Source organism: Cavia porcellus, unplaced genomic scaffold, assembly GCF_034190915.1.
Source record: "Cavia porcellus strain 051 isolate PalLab524CR breed Dunkin Hartley unplaced genomic scaffold, mCavPor4.1 scaffold_4, whole genome shotgun sequence".
NCBI classification, from domain to species: domain Eukaryota; kingdom Metazoa; phylum Chordata; class Mammalia; order Rodentia; family Caviidae; genus Cavia; species Cavia porcellus.
Window position 1 is genome coordinate 17925246 of NW_026947487.1, and position 22545 is coordinate 17947790.

Here is a 22545-nt window from a genome sequence, read left to right on the forward strand (position 1 = left end):
TGGATAGAATAAAATAGGAAAGGAGCAAGAAGTATGCCCCGCTTTTTGAAAATCTTTATTCTCTACAATTATTTTTGGATATTAGTGTCCAGATTTGTCAGTCTTCCAAAGCAAATTTGTGCTGTGACCTTCCAGTGAGGTTCCAACCCTGGGACCTTGGAATGTCGCTGTGTTTTTGCTATCTCCTGTTTGCTGCTTTCGAGTTCTTTAATGAATAATTACTAAGTTCTCTGTCACTAGTCTATATACAGCAAAGGGATATTTCCAGCTCTGATCCCAAAAATAATTATTGGGTATTCTTCATTCTCTATTACTGTAACACTGACTGATAAATTCCCTGCATACATTTATTTTCTATGGATTCTATTTCTCTAGAGAATGCTAACCTCTACAACATGTAATGCAGTCCATATCGGTATGTATATGGATTAAACACACAGGTTTTTGAGTATCATGTGTCATTAAATATTCCTCTTTTGATATTTTTTCAAACATTTAAAAATTTTGAAATCATTCTTTGATCAAAGGGCATAAGATAACCAACAGGATATATTTGGTTTTCAATCTCTGGTTTGCTGATCATAAATCTAGATTGCTCCAATATGTTAGCCCTGATAGAGACAAAAAGAGAAAAAAAATTACCCAAAGCTTAGATAGAAAGACAATAAAAATACAGATTTCAATTGTAAGGATAGAAAATATATATCATAAATGACTTAGAAGAATAATATATTGTCCTTATAAATAATTTTTTTAAATAATAAGAAAACCGTGTCTTCTGCATCAAACTCAATGTTTAATTCTCAGGGCTGGGGATTTAGCTCAGTGGCATAACCACCTTCCTGGCAAATGCAAGTTAGTGAATTTGATCCCCAGTACCAAAAAAAATTAATTCTCCAAACTATATAGGTGAATAGAGAGAAGTGTAAGTTCCTCTAAGTAATTAAATTTGTAATGTTCATTTGAAAATATTTTATACATTTTATGTACAAATTAAATTTGTAATGTTCATTTGAAAATATTTAATACATTTCATATGCAAATTAAATGCTTTATTTAAAATATGACTAGAGTAGTTTTAAAACTAGATTTTTTTCAGCATCTAACCTTAGGAAAAAGATCCACACAGGATTAGAGATTTAATAATGAAGAAAGTTACACTATTACATGCATAACTCCTATTGCACATCCTGGGGTCAACAGAGAATAGATTTTACATTCCACATCTATAGTACCGTAAAGTATAAAGTTGATACTCTTAGTTTTTCATGCAGTACTAGAAATATATTTGAACTTCACTGTAGTTTATAGCAATTTAAGGAACCAAAAGTAGAAGATAATATTCTCGATATGGTATATGTACTAAGTAAGCATTTTGTTTTGCTTTGTAGAATATTATTTTATAATTATATTTATACAATATGCAGTGTTTTTATCTTGAGAAACTGGCACATGTTTATAATAACACTTCATGATATATACTCTTTCCCCACCCTGTGTCCCTCCTCCTTCCCCAAGCTCCCTTCTCATCTTCACAAAATCTACCTTGCAGACATCTCTTTTATTTTTCCCTTTAAGTTATTTACATTTATGGTGTCTCATGTTAGAGGAACCAAGTAATAGTTAACCTTCTGTGTGTGATGTATTTAGCACTATGGTCTCAAGGTGTATCTATCTTCCAAAATTAGACCTTATATTATCTCAAGATTTTCATTTAAAAATTCAATTATCACTATCTTATCAGAATTGTAAATCAAAAAGAGTAATTTACTTGGTTTTAGGAATATTACAATTTATTTAAGTTTGCTTCTGATGAAAATTATCTTACACTTTTAGATGAGATCAGGCACATTCAGAGTGGTACTGGCCAAAGACATATTTTACACTTTCATTGTTCAATATACTACATGTCTTACTACTAGTTATCTAAAATTAAATCTGAGAGTGGGTCTAAGAAGATTCACACTGAAAAACAGTAAAAACAAAACAGTTAAATATACTTTTCACTATGGCACTGACAGTAGGAAAAACCATCATATGTAAGTATATGTCTTTAAAATATACAAATCCTAAACTGTAATTAATATCAAAAAACATGATGCTTGACAACATTATTTAAAATTTTCTGGTAATATTAATTCCCTTATAGTGAAAATTATGGTACATTTCTATAAGCCTAAGGATTGAAGCAACAGCACAAATTTTTCTTTGTTTTAGATATGCTCAACAATTACTATTTTTTTACAGTCTAGTAAAACAGTTTGATAACCTGTTTTTATCATGAGAATGTAAAGCAAAAAAATCAGATAAACTTGACTTCTCTTTGCCGTCATTTTGTCTGCAATACGTAGATTCAAATGTGTCATTTCCTATGTATGGTAAATGCAAATCATTTACTATCAATAACACATCAAACTTCTTATTCCTATGCAATTAACTTATTTCTCTTTGATTAACCTTACCCTCACACTGTCCAGTCTCTTTTTTCCATTATTTTTTAAACAACTATTTTCCTTTTCATTTCTAGAACAACAAGATTTTTTTTTTTTTGTATTTTGGTGCTGAGGACTTAGCTCAAAGCCTTGCACATGCTAAGCAAGAAACCTACCAACAAACTCTATTCCTAGTCACAAACAAAATATTTTTGTATTTTGTATGTGGTTGAGATTCTACAGCAGTCATTTTTCCTTTTCCTGTTGTATTCATTTAGCGTAATGATCTCCAGCTTCATTTTTTTTTTTTTTGCAAATAACATTTCATTCTTCTTAAGACTGAATTCTATTCCATGGCATATATGTGTCATATTTTTTAATGAGCTCAGCTGTTGATTTACACTTAGTTTGTTTTCATTTCTTTGCTAATTTTAAAATCTTGCAGTAAACAAAGAAGTGAAGGTATCTGTTCAACATGTTTATTTCCTTTCCTTTGGTTATATTCCAGCAGTGAGATAGATGGATCACATGATAATTTTATTTCAAATGCTTCAGAAAGCTTTATATTGTTTTTCATGTGGTTATACTAAGTCACATTCCCACCAATAGTGTGCCAAAGTTCCCTTTAATTTACATCTTTGTCATTTTTTAATAACTACTCTTTTTTGTAGAATGAGTTGATATTTTACCTGTAGTTCCTATTTGAATTTTCTGATGATAACTGGTATTGAGTATGTTTTCACATATGTATTGGCCATTTGTGTGTCTTCTTTTAAGAAATATATGTTTACTGCCCACTTTTAATTTTAGGATATTTGAAATTTTACTTCTTTAACTTCCTTGTATGTTCTCAATAATCTTATCAGATGTATAAATTAAAAATATTTTCTCCCTTTCTGTGGTTGTCTCTTGCTTATGTTGAATTTTTGCATTGTTGCAAAAATAACTTATTTATTTGATGTAATCTCAGTTGTCTGCTTTTACTTTGACATCTAGTGTTTGTTTGGGTCTTTTCCAAGAAATTCTTGCCACTTCAGTGTCCTGAAGTGTGTCCTCTATGTTTCCTTCAAGTAGTTTAATAGTTTCACATCTTACATTTAAATCTTTAATGCATTTTAGTTAATTTTGTAACTAATGAGAACATTAAAATCACAAATTAAAATAGACAATGTAATATAATAATTAGTGATATTGCTTTAGTCTTTTATAGTTATAATGACAACATTTTCTTGAAATAAAATGTGAGTAACAAAATGATCACATATACATTTGGGGAAATTTCGTACTTCCTAATATTTTCTTGAGTTCCTCTGTTATTAATATTTTCCTTCATGCTAGATTTCAAGTATTTTTCATTATTCACAATAAAATAATTTTATGATTTACATTTACTTCAAAAGAGAATTACCCTGTTTTTTAATCTGTGCACAATTCTCTATTATACAATGACTTTTCTGGGAGCTAAAGTTTTCTGTCTCAAGAGAGCAACTACAAAAGAAAGCAATGATTAAAATTGCATTTGGCGTTAGCATGGCATTACTGTTATGAGAAAAAGGGGTTACACTTTGATGGAAATATATATTTCTTGAAATATAATGCAAAATATTGCAAGTGATGCAAAATAAATTGCTTGTTTTTGGAATATACCTTGTCGGTTTTCAATTAAAATATAAATTAACATTTATTGAAGAAAGATACACTGATTAAAGCAAATGTTCTATCATTTATTAATTGTAGTCAAAATTGACATGGGTCCATTTATTAACAATATTATAGTGTTCCTAGTATGTACTGTTTATGCTTTAAATGATTACAAACATCTTGTTTAAAATCAAGTAAATATCAGTGTAACAAGTGTGATAAATGGTGAATGAGATTCTGAAGTCAGTCTTCCTTACAGCAAAAAACACTCCAATTTAAGGGATCATGTATTTTTCCTTCAAAATTCTGGCATTCTCAAGAATGAAATTTTTAAGGACTATATCATGCAGTGGAGTGAATATATATATATATATATATATATATATATATATATATATAGTTCAGAACAACTAACTTCCATGCTTACACTGAACTCAACAAAAGACCATGATGGTACTGATTCTTTGGCTCAGTGTGCTGAAAATGCAAAGCAATATGGCAAGCTGATGAAAGCAATCCTCCAAGTTCTCCAGTTTCAAATTGTGGAGATAGTAGCAATAAAATGTAACCGTTATTTCTGATGAAATACGCAGCTTTGATTAACAGGACAGGATGTTTCCTAAATGCAGGACATAAATACGAATCTGTTTCTCTATTTGTTCTTTTAGCTCAAGAAAATGAGTAATAAGCAGATTTATTTTAATAAAGCATGACTCTGTTTCCTGGTATGACTACATCTGATTAGGAAACATTAAATCAATCACAATTTGTGAGATGATATGTCTTCTATTCTTTTCGATATTGTCACAGATTATAAAGCAATTGAATGATTTGTAGTTATGAAATTATCCATGTCATAAATGTTGCTCTCTCCTTTCAGCTGCTCAAGAAAAAACAAGCCTTTGGTAACTGTAGTTCTTGTATGCTAACAATACAAAACAAATTACCAATAACCATTCCTGAACTAACATATGGCCAGACATATTCCTCTGCCCGTTTGTTTTCTTCTTTCCTATAATTATGCTCCATCTTTTTGCTTCTTTTTCCCATCAATAGGTAAATTTACAGGAAACCTTACTCTTGAAGAATTTTTATCTCAGAAAGTTCTCATTCTTGCCATATGATATAAAAATAACCACTGCAGCAAATAAAACCCATCCAAATCAAGTAAACATAAGTCAAGGTTGCTTGATGACTACCACACAGGCACCAGCTCTTCCAATATTCAAGGAAGCCATCTGTTGAAAGAGATGAGACACAATTTAAGACAAATTTACTCTCATAATTAATCATGCAAATTACAATACAAACTTCATATAAATGAAAATCATAAATAAATATGCTTTCATTTTCTCATTTCAGCAAGAAGTAATGCAATAAAAATAAACACTAAAGTGATATTTTAAAGGTAATAATTTGTATATTGAGTTATAACACCTAGAAACTTTAAGACATTTTTATTGAAGAAACTAAAATAGACACTTAGTAAAATGAACCTGCTATAGAAAATTTTCTTAGAAATATTTATTCTGATGTTCTCATAAATACTTTTGTGATGTTATTTTGTAGTAATAGCACAGAGGATATTTTAGAAGAGATAGCTATTGCACGTCAACCATTTTGAACTGATTTCCCCAGATACTCTATTGCGTTAAATGTCTTATTTATTCGAGATAGAAAAATACAATGAAGTCACACCAATATTTTGGTATAAAGAGACAACGATTAAAATTGCTATTTGGCTTATTAACTTTTTACCTTATAAAAGTAATTGATATGAGAACTTAATATTGTAAAATAATATCGAACGTAAAAATGGTTAGATATATTGTGTCTGTTTTTTCTTTCACCAGAAATCAAATTCGGTACCTCACTTATATGGCAGGCAATTGCTTGTACCACTGTCTTATATTTTTGTCCTAATTTGATGTATGAAAACAACAACTTTTTACAGAATTTATAATGAAAACTTATTTTTTAGTACTTTGCTAATATTTTGAGAGTTTTGATATCATCTTTCAATGTTTCCCTAAAGATATAGGGGTAGACTAGATATTTTAAGATATTTCAAATTGAAAAGAAAGTGAATAAAATGTAAGGAATAAAATGGCAAAAAACAGAAGATTCTGATCACATGTCTTATCTTACTTTACAAAGGACATGTTCTCATTTTCTAAATACAGAAATTAAGTCTATTATCTTACAGCTCTTTTAAATATATTTATTGTTAACCATCATTCCACTGTTGGTTAAAATAATTTATATATGTATTTTTATTCCTTTTTCTTAATACAAAATTTGTAACAGTAATTTAATGCAACATCATTTTCTTTCTTTAAAATGTATTGTCTAAATGAGATGATAGGAACATGTGAATATATCAATAGTGTCTTTTAAGTAAAGAATGATTTGTACAAGTTACTACAGTCATTTTTATAACCACATGGTGCATTGCTTTTTTTGTTTTATGCTTCATTTGGCGGTTAAGTCTCACAATTTCTAAATATACAACTACAAGTGTAACTAACTCCAAGATGCATGCACTTAGCATTTCTCACATTATCTAATTATTTTAAAGTGTTGTTTCATATCAGAAACATATAAAAAACTTTGCAAAATAGAATCTAACACCAACTAGAAATATCATGACTACTGGGTAACTGTACTTTTAAAAATTTCTTCTCCGATGCCTTTTGATGTTCATTCAGTACTGAAGATCACTATGCACTGAACTTCATAGAGTTTGAGTAGTGTCACTTTTTATCCATATCCTCCTCTATCTCTCTCTATCTCTACCTCTGTCCCTATCTCTATCTGCATCATCCATGTCTTTCTATACAGGTCTGTGTATATATGTGTGTGGGGGGGACAAGCCCCTTCAATTAAAAAAGTTATATATATATATATATATATATATATATATATATATATGCTACTTCCTTCCATGTTTCACATGTCCACAAATGACACAACTACTGCTAAGTCATGAAGAAAAATATAAAGCACCTTCATGACCCTTTGATTTATCTCAACTTTGCATTCGAATAGTCATCAAACCCTTCAAATGAACAGTTTAATCTTTCCATTCTTTCTGTTTTAGTCTAGGTTACTGAACTTTGACTAGATTAATAACATATTCTCTTAATGTTAGTTTCTTTCCAAGCTTATTTTCTCCTAATTCTTTTTTACATCCTGTCATGTACAATCATTTTAAACACAATTCTAGTTACTTTATCTACTTAACTCCTCTGGGTCTTAAAATCGAGGCTCTTTTTAGCATGATTTCTAACCAAACATAATACAAAAATGTCTGCATCTCACAATCCACTGCTCAGCCCTTTAATTCTTGCTTAATTAAACATGCCATGTGTTCTTCTTCCTCTTATTAATTCTGCTTTTGAGTACAGTTTCTCCCTATTATTTCATCTGGTTAGCTATTATTCATTTGTCCAGCCTCATTCAACATATCATTTCCTGAAAGATTTTTCTAACTTAACTTCTATGATAGTGGTAATTATTTCCTTTACCAGATAATTTATTATAATATTTTAAACTCTGAGTATGTGTTTCATGTATACATTTTAAACATTTAAGAGAGAATTTTTCAATCCAAAGCCCAAATTAATTTATTGGTTATAATCTGCACTTTTTCTCTTTAGAGTTTATGTATTTCAGTATAAGTACTGTGACATAATGTGAAGATCGGCTACAGAACCAGTTAAAACCAAGATAAAACCAGATAAAACCAAGGGTTCATGTTGGTATCACACCAGGCTTTCTTAAAACTCATTCACAATTTCTCACATATATTTATTTTGTGCTGAATCACAAAATATACTCAATCACTACAGACTAATCTTAGTTGCCACAATATTCTCAATTAATTTATGTGAGAATCGCACAGATACAGACTACACATACAATATTCTTCTAGGGTTCAGAGACAAAATACTACCTGAAGCACTGTGATTCTATACTGTCTGCTGATGGGCAGAGCAGAGCATAAGACCACACATGAAAGTGTGATTTTTATCTAGGTTACTGGAAATGAGATAAAATATTTCTTTATCTTGAAGTATGAGTATTATATTTTTCAAACTAAGTACAATAAATAATCCCCATGTTAAAGAATAATGATAAATTTATTTACAACACTTATACTTGTATACACAAACACATGTATGTGAGCTTTGTAAAAAGCACTATACATAAATATGGGAATTTCTCCCAAATAATTTTCATTGTTTCCAATTCTAAATAACTTGGAGAATTTTCCAATTATACATATCAGTGACCATTTTAATATTATTCCCACATTTATTCTATTGATAGGCATTTGTAAGGTTCAGTGACATGTGAGCTAAGTAATCATTTTCAACCATTTGCAGGTTAAATGGTGTGAAATTGACAGAAATTGTTTAGTACGTAGGGAGAACCTTTGTAATAGGCTCAAACACCAAAAGTTCTAAAGAGGTTTCTGTATGAGTCTGCTGATTTTCTCAGGAGAATCTTAGAAACATAATCAATGAAAGGGTACAGAAGTAAATCCTTAAAGTATTTTAAGAGATTTAAAATTAGTGTTTGTGTACTAAAATAAAATTATTGTAAAACATTTTCAATAGTGCTTTGCTGTTGGTAAGATACTATAGGACCCAAGAGAGTATAATAAAATACAAATGAAGGGAAATGGTCATTAGAAGCCTTTTATCTATTATTACTACATACATTATTTTGATTTCAATTTTAGAGGAATAATAAGCACAATTGTCCTTTATTATAAATATGTAATGAAGATATTATGCTACATCATTTATACACCCATAAAATTCCTTTATTTAATGCTCATTTGTATAAGGGGCACATCTACAATACATACCATTTAACTGACTTCTTTTTTAGCAAATATTCCACTTGGAAACACTAGAGACTCAAAAAGTCATACCATGTAGCCCACAGTTGTATTGAAATAATATGAGAAGCAATTATTATTGCTTTTTTTTATCATTGCTGCTCTTTGGACAGAAATGGTTCTTTTACAATTGTAAAATGTAGAAAATTGTGGAACTGAGTTTTGTTAATTGTTCTCATTTTTCTTCAATTTGTCTTTTTTACTTTCCTCATCTAAATGTATATCATTTTAGTGAATTCAATTTTTTTTTCTTTTAGAAAGGGCAATTTATAATACAGATACCTTACTCAACTTTTGGGAAAGTGCTTTGTGCTTCAAAATTAACCTAAGTAATGTTACTAACTCGTAACATTAAAACTGGCAAAATCAAGGAAGTTCTGTATATTTAAAAACCAAGATGCTTACAATAAACTTTCTTCAATCACTTTTCACTTCAATCACTTTTAGTCCTTTTCTGTGACCAAAATTAGAGGAATCCACTCACTATAGCACCTGTAGTTATGAATATGTTTCAACTAAGTAGAGTTTCGGCATGTCACTGCACTCATTGAGGGGAAATATTATTTATACAATATTTTCTTCTCAAATTTCTCACTAAAGAAAGAAATATTGGCAGTATTGAGAAATTTAGAAAGCAAGGGTCACTGGAAGGTAAGGGTGAAATCTGAGGATGCATCCATTCCCTTCTTTATGAGCAAGGCCAAGCAGCTATAGAGCACAAGGTACTCTCCACGCCCTTCCTCCTCCCACATACAGAACTCTCAACGCACACACTTCAGCTGCGTAACTAAAAAGGGATGCTCAAACATCTTGAGCCCCTGATCACACTGGCATTCAAAGGATAATTCCTGATCTAAAAGAAGTCAGTTATTTCTTTCTAACTTTTTGGGCAATATGATTGTCAAGAAATCAGTACTTGATCCCTGACAAGCTATTTCAGCACTTTGCTGTGCATTTTCCAGGTGAACTGGGACAAAACTATTTTATTTTCTGCTTATGGCTATGAAGATTAAGCTTGATTTTAGAAGTGTCATTAAGTAGAAAAATCTCTCTTAGTGAAAATATATATTGCCAGACAAAAATGAGAGGCAGAAAGGTTGAATCATGCAACTCCTACTTTTCATTCTAGTTATTTCTGAAACCGTGTATGTTTCTTAACATGGTGCTCTAAAGAAACATTGTATTTTTATTTTTTCTTCAACTAATTCAAATTCTGTTTCTGTTTGGTTTCTATTGTAATAAAGTTAAATTCCCATCAAAATATGGATGATTCCTTTTAATATAAATTAATTAAAGTATTTCATGTATAAGAGGACATTATACCATTATTTAATTTTTTTTTTTTTTGGTTTAACACCACGTTGTACTGAATCAATCATTTTTGCTTCAGTGTACTATGACCAGTCAGATTACTATTTGTGTCTCCATTCTCCAAAAGAAGGAAACAAATCTTATATTTAAAGTATATTGTGCTAGTGACAACCTTACCTGTGTCCACTCATTAGTTTGTGGATCATAGGATTCCATAGTGTTGAGGTATGTCTGCCCATCATAGCCACCAACAGCATATAACCTGTCACCTAGGAGACACACGCCAACCGCATCTCTGGGCATACTCAAGGGAGCCACCATTGTCCATGTGTCTGTTTTTGGGTCATACCTACAATTTAAAGACATTAGAAAATAACATACTCTAATCACCACAGTTTGAATACTTTGATTGATAGTATTTAAAAATATACCATGAAAAAGCAAATAAACACTATATTTCTCTTGAAAGTTCAGTATTTCAAAAGTTCAAACATTCTAAAACCAATATCCACAATGTTTCCATAATATCATATTTCAAATTTAAGGTATTTTTTTAAATCTAGATTTTTAAAAAGATACCGTACATAAATATGAATGGTACAATTGCTGCTCTGAAGGAAGTTTTATATTTGTAAATAATTATTTTCATAGCAATATGGGAATTTTTTTTAAAATTTTATTTAAGGAGAAAAAAAAGCAGAGAAAGGGTACAAGTTATACAGATTTACAGAAAAAAATAAACAGTAGGAAATCACTAGTTAATGGATTACATATTGTCATCTTAGAAATAATTGTTCAAGTCACAAAATTAAAGCTTGTAAAGTGGACATTCCAACAGTGAGACTGCAAACAGTTCTGTTCAATGATCCAATAAAACTCAGTGATACTATTTTCTATCTTATACACTTAAATATATCCGCAGTTGTATCATTTAGAGCACTTTCTTTTCCTCTCTTTTGTACAATGACTATTACACATTTTGGGTTTCATTGCTCCCACGGTTCTTATTACTTTTTTGGAAGAGAGTAGAGCCAAATGTGACATAACAGAACAGAATCGGTCAAGTCAAAAGGGTGGACATAATAGATAATGTAAAAGCATAATACAAGGTGATCAATAATGGTTACCATAATGCCTCCCGCTATCTCTAATAGAATTGCCTATATCATCAGTTATAATAAAATTGAACAAAACAGTAAAGAACAAAACCAAAACATTGGAGACATTGTAGGGCTTCAAAAGTAGATAAAAATCATCGAGAATGGGCATCATAATGAATCTCACTATCTTCACAGTTGTCGCCTAAACTTTTGAACCTGGTACTATCCAGCAAAACAGAATAGGGGGACATCAGTCAAAAATAAGATGGTGAGAGCAACACAGGGCTTCAAATCAAGATAATGGAAAGTCAAAATGGGTTACTATAATATATCCTGCTATTTTTATTTATTTTTCCCTTAATTAAAAGGATAAAAATAAAAAAGTAAATAATGGAGTGGAGATTGAGATAAAAGAGGGCATAACAATGAAACAGCGCAGATCAAAACATAACCATTTAAGCAGAATAGTGTTTCACCACAAGATAATCCTGACATAATCGTAGTTACCATATTGTCTCTTTCCTTGGAATCCTTGAGTACAACTTCGTATATTGTAGCATTAAATATATCAAAACAATGTAAAACCATTTAAGAGAATGACAGCATTACAGGGTATTTAGAATCAACTAACAGAAAATGAACAATGGTTTCTGTATAATCTCCTTGTCTTTAAAAGTTTTTGCTTATACTATCGTACATAATAAAATCCAATAAGATACAATCCGTTTAGACCAATGGAGACAGAAGAACAAAAGCTTGATGAGACTTCAAAACAAGATGATACTAAATCAGTATTACCTATTAAGACGTCATTTTCTCCAAAATAGCTGTTCCTGTCATCCAATCTTCTCTGCCTCATTTCTGTTCAGCTCTTTTTCTGTCATTAGTTTGTCTTCTTCATTTTGTTCTCTGCTCCATTCATTGTGGCCTCCCCGCCACTATTTCTGGATTCTTTGTATTTTTCTTTTTTTAGAATATCCTGCAATACTCTCTGTAGAGTTGAATTGGTGGTTGCAAATTCCCCCAGTTCCTCTTTATCCTGGAAGCACCTTGCTTTCCATCAATTTCCAGGGACAGTTGTGCAGGATATCTCAATCTTGGCTGGAGATTATTATCTTTCAAAGCTTGAATTATTTCCCCCCACGCTCTTTGTGATTTGATGGTTTGTGCAGAGAAATCTGATGTAATTCTGATGGGTGTTCCCTTGTAAGTGGTCTGTTTCTTGTCTCTGACAGCTTTTAATACTCTGTTCTTGTATTGAACTTCTGGAATTTTTATTATTATATGCCTGGGTGTTGCTCTGTTTGGGTTGTAGGTGGCTGGGGTCCTGTATGCCTCATACATCTGAGTATCTTTACCTTTTGCTAAATTAGGAAAATTCTCCTGGATTATTTCTGTGAGTAGCTTTTGTAGTTCATTTGTTTGTGTCCCTACTTCTTCTTTTATGTTCTTAATTCTTAAGTTATGGATCCTCTTATCATCTTCTTGTCTTTGTATTATTGCTGTTTGTTTCTTTGTTATTTTTAAGAAGTTTTTCATTTCATTCTCAATATGGGAATTTTTAAAGACAAGTGTGTAGTATGTTATGGTAATAAAACAATAAAATGTTCAAAAATATGTGAGAAGCATGGAACACTTGAAGTTAATGAAGTTTTCTTGAAATGAGAAAGTATAGCATAAATTTTCTGAAAAACAATATGTTTGGGCAAAAATCAGAGTTTTGAAGAAGCAGGTATGCAGTATGGTAAGATCGCTAATTCAATAAAGTATGAAAAAGTAGTGAATCTCACACGATGCATACTAATCAGCTTTTTGATTACCTGATTTCCTGGATTAGAAAATAATCTGTATTTACTAAATAAAATCTATTTAATGTTTGAAGCTTGAGGAAATAATGACAACAAAACAGCACTAACATTGCCAGGACATTTAGAGACATTTCAAGGATTCACTATGAGACAGAAATTAGCAAATTAAACAATTGAAATGACATTATTGATTATTATTTACTTAAATAAAGTATTTTGCTTTCATCAGTGCTTAATTATCTTATATTAAATAAATATACTACACACATGTGTGTATAGTATATGTGTGTATATAGTAATTTCAAGTGGCAAAAATATGTGGACTTTTAAATAATGAGCTTTACTTTAGTTAAGAATAAAAGATTAAATTACTGTTCTGTCTTTAATATGCATTGGTTAATATCTAAAAGCCACAGCTAGTAAGGATCTAACAGTGAACATATAAAATACTGTAAGACTGAATGAAAGTATTTTCTTTCAAAGAGTAAATATGTTTATTTTGTTTTCCTGGTACAAGCTTTCATTCACCAACTGGAAGATTTAATCAACAGATTCCTAAAATGAAATGCAATCTCTCTAACTTATTAAATATTAAAAATAAAGTCACAAAAGATCTGAAATTTATATTTCAGCCCACATTCATAGAGTGAAAGAGGTTATATGCCTTTGCACATCAAGGGTGTCCGGATCTGTGCACTCCCGTGATGGTGTGTGTACAGGGAGGTCCTGCTGTACACTTGGGCCATCGTCAATTATAGACTGCTTAGCACATAGCAAGTTGCTATACATGCAAGATTTATTAATACAAAATATTGCAAAGAGACACACACAAGCATAAACACAAGATCAATTGTGTCAGAATCTTCTGAAAACTGTTAACCTTTCAAAAGACATTTTGGAATATATAAAGAAAACAAAAGCAAGGAGGAAAAAGGAAAAAGAACAAAAATATATGACAAGGGTGAAAATAGTATGATCCAAAATGTGAAACATTTCACAAAGTAACTAAATTTTTCAATAAACCAATGCTAAAAGGTAAAAGGAAAAAAATAATGATGAACAAGTAAATCCAAGCAAATAATTGCTTCAATTTAAACATGAGTGAAAAACATAATAAAATAAAATCAGTATACATGACTTGGATTCTGATTAAAACTTAGCAAAAATTAGGAGTTAAGATATTGAAATTTTAATGTAGGAAGTATGACATTTTAATAATAAATTAATGACATTTTTATTCCTTGCATGATAGCACTGTTGCTCTGTTAAAAATAAAATCTTGATCATGTTTGTTTATTTCTGTAATTAATTTAGAAACGTGTTAGTTTGAAAGGATGTTCAAGCATTTCTTTAAAATATTTTGGGAAACAAAACCCAGGCTAGAGGGAAGACAGTTGGATAAAACAAGAAAGAAAAATTGGTTTTAGTAGTTGAAACTAATTAATGAATACAGGAAACTTATTGTGCTGTTTACTTTTTTTTGCCAGGCAATTTTTTTTAGTACAAATCAATTCAAAAGAAATAATGCATAATGTATTTTAATTCTAGGGAAAAGTCAATGTTCTTTAAATTTAATTTACTCCTTAATAAAATCCAGTCTGGCTTTTGTCACAATCACTTAAAACAAATAGCTCTTTCTGAAGACTTTGTTTAGTTCTTCAGCTCCAAAGAATTCCTTTTTCAAATACTGCTTGCCAAGTGGACTTTATCATTTAACAAAACTAAAGTCAAGGGAACAGAAAAAAGAACCAAAATTAGTGTGCTAATCAATATTAAATTTATTTCCAAATGTTTAATTCTTCATGTGAAACACAAATAATCACACATATTCGTATTTCTGAGGAATTAAGAAAGCAGGAATATGTCTTACATTTACATACATATTTGCATGCCCTAACCATTTAGAAATGTGAATCAGGGGCTGGGTGTAAACTTTGTAAGTGGAGCACTTTCCCAGCATGTACAAGGTTCAAACCCCAGCATGGGGGGTGGGGGGGGATTCCTATTATTTTTATATTTCAGAAATTTTCTGGAAATGATTTTAAAATGTCAATTGTTGTTTTAGACAACTCATACTTTTGATTTAGATGCATCATTTATTCAAAAACAGATATTATTTCAAGTGCATAAAAATAAGCTTTTAGTATATGGAATGATGATATTTACATTTACATAATGCCAGTAAAATCAACCCAAACTTTAGTCCCGTTCCACCCTTGACAAACACATTGTATCCAAGACATGAAGGAACTGATCACATAAGTTAAAATATTCAGTAATTATTCTCTTTTTCTAGCATTACTGGCTCTAAACATCTTTTTCTGTACTAAGGAACTCTATAGATTCATTGCCTAGCCTGAAAACATACAGTTATATCCAAAATGAAATGAATATCAGCTTTGGAGCTTGAGGGAGGACCTGAAGATGTATATGCTTTCCCAAACCTTTGCTAACAATGAATCATATCATGTCATGTCATGTTTTTGCTAAAATTTAATTCTAAACATTCTCTCCCTCCCTCCCTCTCTCTGTCTCTCTGTCTCTGTCTCTGTCTCTCTCTCTCTCTCTCTCTCTCTCTCTCTCTCTATATATATATATATATATATATATATATATATATATTGTGTGTATTTAGGCTGTATCATTTTCCTGTGTCTTACCTTGGCCTACTTGGTCAGAATATGAGTTCTGCAGTGGAGACTCTATTAAAGTTTATAGCTCTCGGGCAAAACAAGCACCAGTGTATAAAATGAATACTGGCTGAAAGTGTCTGTTAGACAGAGAATAAACGTTTCTTTTTGTTTGAAAATTTCCATTACAGTTGAGAAAACTTTAACTTTTCTAATTTTGTTGAATTTTCATGATTTAAGATAAAAATCGGTTTTAATATATTCAAAACAATATTTTAAAATATAGAGCAATAATTTATGAACACTGAAGTCTGAATGTCCATTTCCTCAAATGTTATAATAACTATATAAATATCAAATTAAAGAATAAAGAAGTGATTCAGAGCCCGGTGCATTTCCCTGGGAGAAAAAAAAAAAAGATTAAGATAATAACTGCAAGAAATACAAAGCTGCTCTAAAAGAATGGTGTGCACATTTCAAGTCAATGCATTATATGCACAAATTATGTTTAAATTAAATTTGAATAAATTATTTGTGATTTGAGTTGTGAGGAGTGACAAAAGTATCACTGAAAAATAAATAAATTTATTTTGTTCTGTGCAGAAAATCAGGAGTTATCAAAATAAAATCATCCTAACTTTAGGAATGATTTAATATTATAAAAGCAATTTGAAACAATTCTCATACAAGTCATTTGTCAAAGACTTCATTAACAATGGTCAAAGTGTTTACACAAATATTCTTGTTCAGATAAGTTTAAATGTGTGTATCTCTAATTAATATTTAGTCTGACATTCCAGGATGAAAGAGTATAGAAAGAATGTATAATTGAAAAGTGGCTATTGATGTTATAATAAAATGTTGATTTATACTCCCAGTATCAGTATAAGGAGAGTTTCATTTACTAAACCTTTTCTCCAACATGCAGTAGTGTGTTAGCCTTTCTAGTGTGATATCACATTATTTTAATTTGCATTTTTTATGCTTTACATCAACTGATTTTATTCAGTGGTTACTGCATGTTTAAGTTTAACTTGTGTAGATTCTCAATCCAGTCTTCTGTCAATTTTTCTTGTTCCTTTTGATATAATTTGTACAATTTGTTATTGAAAGAAATTCATGATTTGTTTATATATATTCTTAAAAGTTGTCCCACTCTCTGGAGTAATTTCTGATCCTTTCAACAATGTTTTTTAAAGACATTTTAATAGCAGTATTTCTCTTTGTGGATGACTGTATGTCCAGATTAAGAAATTTTACATCTCACTATTTTCAAATAATTCCTATTTTACATTAAAAAATTTTATTGTTTTATGTTTCACATTTCATCTCGAATCCATCTCAAGCTTATTTTGGAGAAACTAAGACGTATTACTCAGGCAATATTCCCGTGACCCAGCCCTGAATGCCCTACTAGTCGAGCTCTTCTCAGTATTCTTTAGTTTCTCCCTTGCCTTCACTGAGATTCCATGTACGAATGATTTTCTCTCTGGGCATAAATCTGTTGTACTTGTCTGTGATGATATCACAGTGTCTCAGTTAAGTTATTTGAATAATACAACTCTTTTTATAGGTGATTTGTGGTTGTGTTGGGAATTGAGTTATTTTTCATTTTTGTTTAAACTTTAGGATTAGATTTTTAGTGCCTGTGCACTTATAATCATGGTGCAGTGAGAATTACAATATAATAAGAATTTAATGGAATCCATAAATTTTAATATATTTGGAAGAAATTCGTGTTTTTATACTATTTGGTTTATTTCATGAACATGAAATATTCTTCCATTTGCTAGAGATTTTTAAAATTTTTCCAAACAATGATTCTGTACATTCTAGATACATGTATTCTGAAATTTCTTGGTACACATTTTTCATTGTTGCTTATTTCAAGTTTATTGTGACTTGTTGCTTTCCCATGCAAATATCCTAATTTTATATAATAACCCATTCCACGTCAACCTTGACAATTTATGTCTTAAATCTAATAATTAACTGTGATAGGATCATTAAAATTGCATTATATAATCTTGAACACTGATTCTTTGAAAGTATCCTTCTAGATTATATCAACTATATTTCTTATTATTGCATTGTTTTAGTTACTCTACTAAAATGTTGATTTATAATGATATTAATAATCATTTCTCATTCTGATAAAACTCAAATATTTCAATATTTTCCATTACTTATGTAGAGCTTATTGTCAATTTGACAAAAATCGATTCCTTTTCCATATTTAGAGATACTTTTATTAAAAATAAGGGAAGAAATAAGTTTATGTATTCACTCTGATAACAAAATGTTATCATACTGGTTTACACGAATTTGTATTTCTAATGTTACAACTAGCCTGTATTTCTGAAATAAGCATACAGTGGTTGAAACAGACACTTTTTATAGGATTTATTGGCTAATATTTTTTGAATATTTGCATTTATGTTTGGAATAAAGTTTATTGTTTCTGGTTTTTTGTATGTTTTTAAATTTGTAACATTCCATGCATTTTGTTTTTTCAAACTAAAAATTCGAGTAATGGTAAAAATGCATTTAAGTATTCCATTACTATAATCTGCAGAATATATAGTATTATTGCGAACATTTTCTCTTCATGTATTTTTTCTCTTTTATTTGTTAACTACAAAGTACTTTATGACAAATGTTTTCAAAGGAAATAAGTGTGCTTATTTTAATGTTTCAAATATATGTTTGGCTTTATATTTTTAAAATACCTTTTATCAGTTCTTTTATTCCTAGTTTTGTTGGGTTTCACTTGCTCTAGCTTTTGCACCCTCTTAAGACTCAAAACTTTTCAACATTCTATTGGTTAAATGCATGTGATCAAAACTATAAATTTTATTCTATGTATGTCTACAAATTTTCCTTTAATCATTTTCCACAGTGTTTGTTATATCTAATGTAGTAACATTACTTAATTTTTAAATGTTATTTATTTGTTTATTGCATAAGCCTGTATTACTTAAATGCAAATATTTGAGATTAATATGATGTCTTATTTATTTATTTCTAGTTTAATCCTGTTTACAGTCTGCAAAATTTCAGGTTTTTATAATGTTTTTAGGTTTGCTCCTTGCTCAGACCATGGTAAAATTTGACAAAATTTTACATGTGTCTAAAATTATAAGCTAGAAAGGTAACTGTTGCAGCACAAGTATACAATTTTTTCCCATAGGTTGTATGTAATCAAGTAAGACAAAGAAGAAAAATCTTCATCCTAAGTGTATTAATATATACCTTTTAAAATAATTCTTGAATTTCCCTAAGGAGAGTCAGTTTGATAAAACATACCTATATTAAATGTATTCCTCTGTAATGACTCATTTAATGTCCCTGTTATTTGCACTACTATGATCTGTACACCTTGTCTGGATCCATGGACTTGACCAGGATTGGCTTACAAATGATTCATCCAGTATTGTGACCAGCAAAGCCTTGTGCCTATTTATACCTAAATGGCAGTGCCACTTGGCAAAAGGTAAGGGCTGCACTTCAGCACCTGCAGACTGGCTTCTCTAAAGGCCACTGAAACAAATCAGATTATGTTGTGATTTATGTCTAGATGTCCCCCCAAAGCCTCATGTGGTTATGGGCATGGGATTTTTGGAGGTGGTGAAATCTAGAGTTTGTGACTGGTTTACTGTGTAATGCTGAGATGGACAGTGTGAGTGCTCCACCTGGTCTAGGGTGGGTAGCCTGCATACTGTATAAGGGAGGGAAAGGCTTGTCTCTTTCTCACACCCCTTTGCTCTTATTTCTTTTGGCATTTTTCCCTGTTATTAACTGTGGCTCCTGTGCCACACCACTCTACCTTGGAAGAAGCCAACTATGCACTGAAATCTTTGCAAACTGAGAGTTAAACAAACCGTTCCTTCTTTAATATTGGGTATTGGATATTTCATCTCAGCAACAAGAAAATGAACTAAGACAAGCTAGAAGACTTAAATCCTTTCCTGAGACTGTCTCAAGATTGTAGTACCCATTGAAACCTCTGCAGAGCAAATGAAACACAGAGACTTAATGAGTCATTGCTGAATATGCTTGTTCACTGTGAGCTCTCTCCTCCTGAAACTTCTTATCCTGAACTCTAGACACCACACTGAGGAAGTCCAAGCCACATGTGGTTGCAGAAGAAGAGAACTAGGTTTCTGTAGTGGACACCTAAACTGAGCCTTCAGATGACAGCCAGTCTAGTCAGTCCTGGGAAAAAATGATCTGGAACATTTCATAACTTATCTGAGATACAGCAGCATGAAACAATATCAAGTAGAATAAAACCATCCAGCTGAAATTAGTCAACATGGAGACTTATGAGAAAAAAAATTGTGATTTTAAATCTCTAATATCTTATAGTTTATTATATATGAAAACCTAATGATAAAAAAACAAAAGGGAAATATCTTAGGAGAAATATCTTTTTTTCTTAGAATTGTACAATGTACATAATTAATGAAAATGCAGCTCGAGAAAATGTTTAGAGATATGTAGTAAACAAGTAAATGCATGTATGCTGACAGAAAGTTTAAAATAAAAGGACTCATTTTACTGGGCCTGACCAATATTCAGAAATGCTACAAGGTCTGGTAGAATTTAACATCGGGAGGCTCAGGCCTTTAAAATTCCTCATTCATAATTCTATATTTTTAAATACAATAAAGAGTATACTCCTGATACATTCTGAATGTAAATTAAGAGAGTAAAGAAACAGTGAAATTTTATAAAAGTTAGTATTGGCTTAGAAATGTATCTTAAAATACACACAAAAGCAAAATAAAAGGAAGACACTATTTTGTAAATAATTTGAGTAACAAAAGGATTTCTTTAGGAATTTTCCCTTGGTTTTCTATGTCTTCTACAGAAAGCACTTTTTACTTTTAAACTAAAAAAAATAAATGCATTTAAATGTTTAATAATCAGTCTGAAAATACTCAAGATAAATTTTCTTAGGTTTGAATTTAGCCTTACTCCATGTTCCAGGCTCCCAAGTTGGTTATGTGTTAAATGTGTATGTGTGTTTGTGTGTGAGTGTGTGTGTGTATGTGTGTTTAATATACTTATTTCAACATATTTCTTTAAATATATTTCCAATCTGCATTGATACATATTTTAAAATATAATAGACACAAAATGATTGCAAAAGAAGATGAAGAACTAAACTTCCACTTCCTTTCTCAATATTACATTTTAATTTTTATATAAAATATTTGAAAGTCAAGTCAATGTCATCTTTTCTATGAAAATAAATGAAGAAATTTTGTTTTGTATAAGATCATATATCATTAAATCCACTCTTAAAGGCTGAGGAGCCAAAAACAGAGGGAAAAGAAGGAATATATTAACAGCTCCTAGAGTCCATTCAGATACAGTTCAGCAATACAACTTTAAATTTATTTTCAACTATCATCAATCAACAGAACATGCAGGATAATAAGGAGATTCAAATATAGTTTAAAGCTCACTTTTAAAAAGAAATATTTGTTTCTTCCACATTAAAGGCTAGATTATTTATATATCACCTCCTCTAATAGTATGACAGTGAATTTTAATTACTTATTTTTAATTATACTCTCAAAACTTTAAAATGAGTTTTTTAGCTTGATATTAGGGTTTATATTTTCCCAGGTATTTAGGATATGACACATTTCCTCTATTCACATTCATTTTTGTTTTATAGAAATTATATTTCAAATTATATAGATAACTGGTTTGTGATGTCAGAATTCTCAACAGAATTTTCAAGGACAGCAGACTAAGCTGTCACTCTGTGGCTATATATTCACATAAATATGCTCCTTGTCCCATAATCTATTGAGAAAAATGGCTAACTGCACATACAATTTATGGGTAAGTGTATCATTAGTTAGCAATTTTTGAATCATTTATAAAATAAGACAAATAAATACTAAGATTGTTATTAATCTCTACCTTTTGTGTATCCATTTAGCAAGCATTTAAGCATAAATGTTAGCAATCAAATAATAAATATGAACCCTCAACAAAAGAAAAAAATAACTAGTCTTTTTTATGTCATCTTCATGCAGGTAGCCCCGGCAGCAAGATGTTAAGATGGAAAAGAAAAAGAGTAGAAGCACAGGAATAAAACAGAGAAGAGAAGTAGTGGAGAAATATAAGTAGAAAAAGAAGAGGAAGACAATATGTTATGCCCTCCCTCTACTCATAGGAGCTCAGCAACCAGTGAGAGCCTCTTTGATCCCTCCTCCTACCCAGAGGACTTCAAAGGGCCTGCAAGACATGGTTTGCCACCCAATACTCAGAGGACCTTTGTGGGGAAGTGAAAGCACAGATGAATCCTAACCATACCCAGAAGACCTTAGTGGTTCAGGAAGAGATTCTACAACCTCTGCCCCAGCCAGAGGACCTTTTTGGGCTATAGACAGTGTAGGAGAGTCCGTCTTGCATAGAAAGGATCCTGGGAAGTCTTGCAAGATCACCGTGAGGACTCCCCTAACCTGGAGGAACCCAGAAGACCAGCAAGACCACCAGTGACAACGCACAGCCTTGACTGGAGTACACACAATACAGAGGTGGGTCTGAAAGCCTGGAAAAGTGTGTAGCCCCAGTGACAATATGAGCTAAATTTTAGCTCATATCAGTGCTCCTAGGCTAGTCAACCCAGGAAGAATCCAAGACTCATTCAATTGGCCCCACAGTTAACTGGCTTCTCTCCTACACAGTGAG

At 30.9% G+C, this 22545-nt stretch overlaps 1 protein-coding gene across 2 annotated transcripts in view; it reads right to left on the reverse strand.

Annotated features, from left to right (window-relative positions):
- Positions 1 to 1775: 1775 nt before the first annotated feature.
- Klhl1 (kelch like family member 1) overlaps positions 1776 to 22545 on the reverse strand; it is a 382405-nt gene continuing 361635 nt past the window's right edge. For both annotated transcript variants that reach the window (XM_063246827.1, XM_063246826.1), the window contains 2 exons: positions 10471 to 10642; positions 1776 to 5311 (listed from right to left, as the gene is read on the reverse strand). In XM_063246827.1, the coding sequence (XP_063102897.1) occupies positions 5252 to 5311; positions 10471 to 10642 (232 nt within the window). In that variant the 3' untranslated portion in view covers positions 1776 to 5251. The remainder of the gene's footprint in view (positions 5312 to 10470; positions 10643 to 22545) is intronic.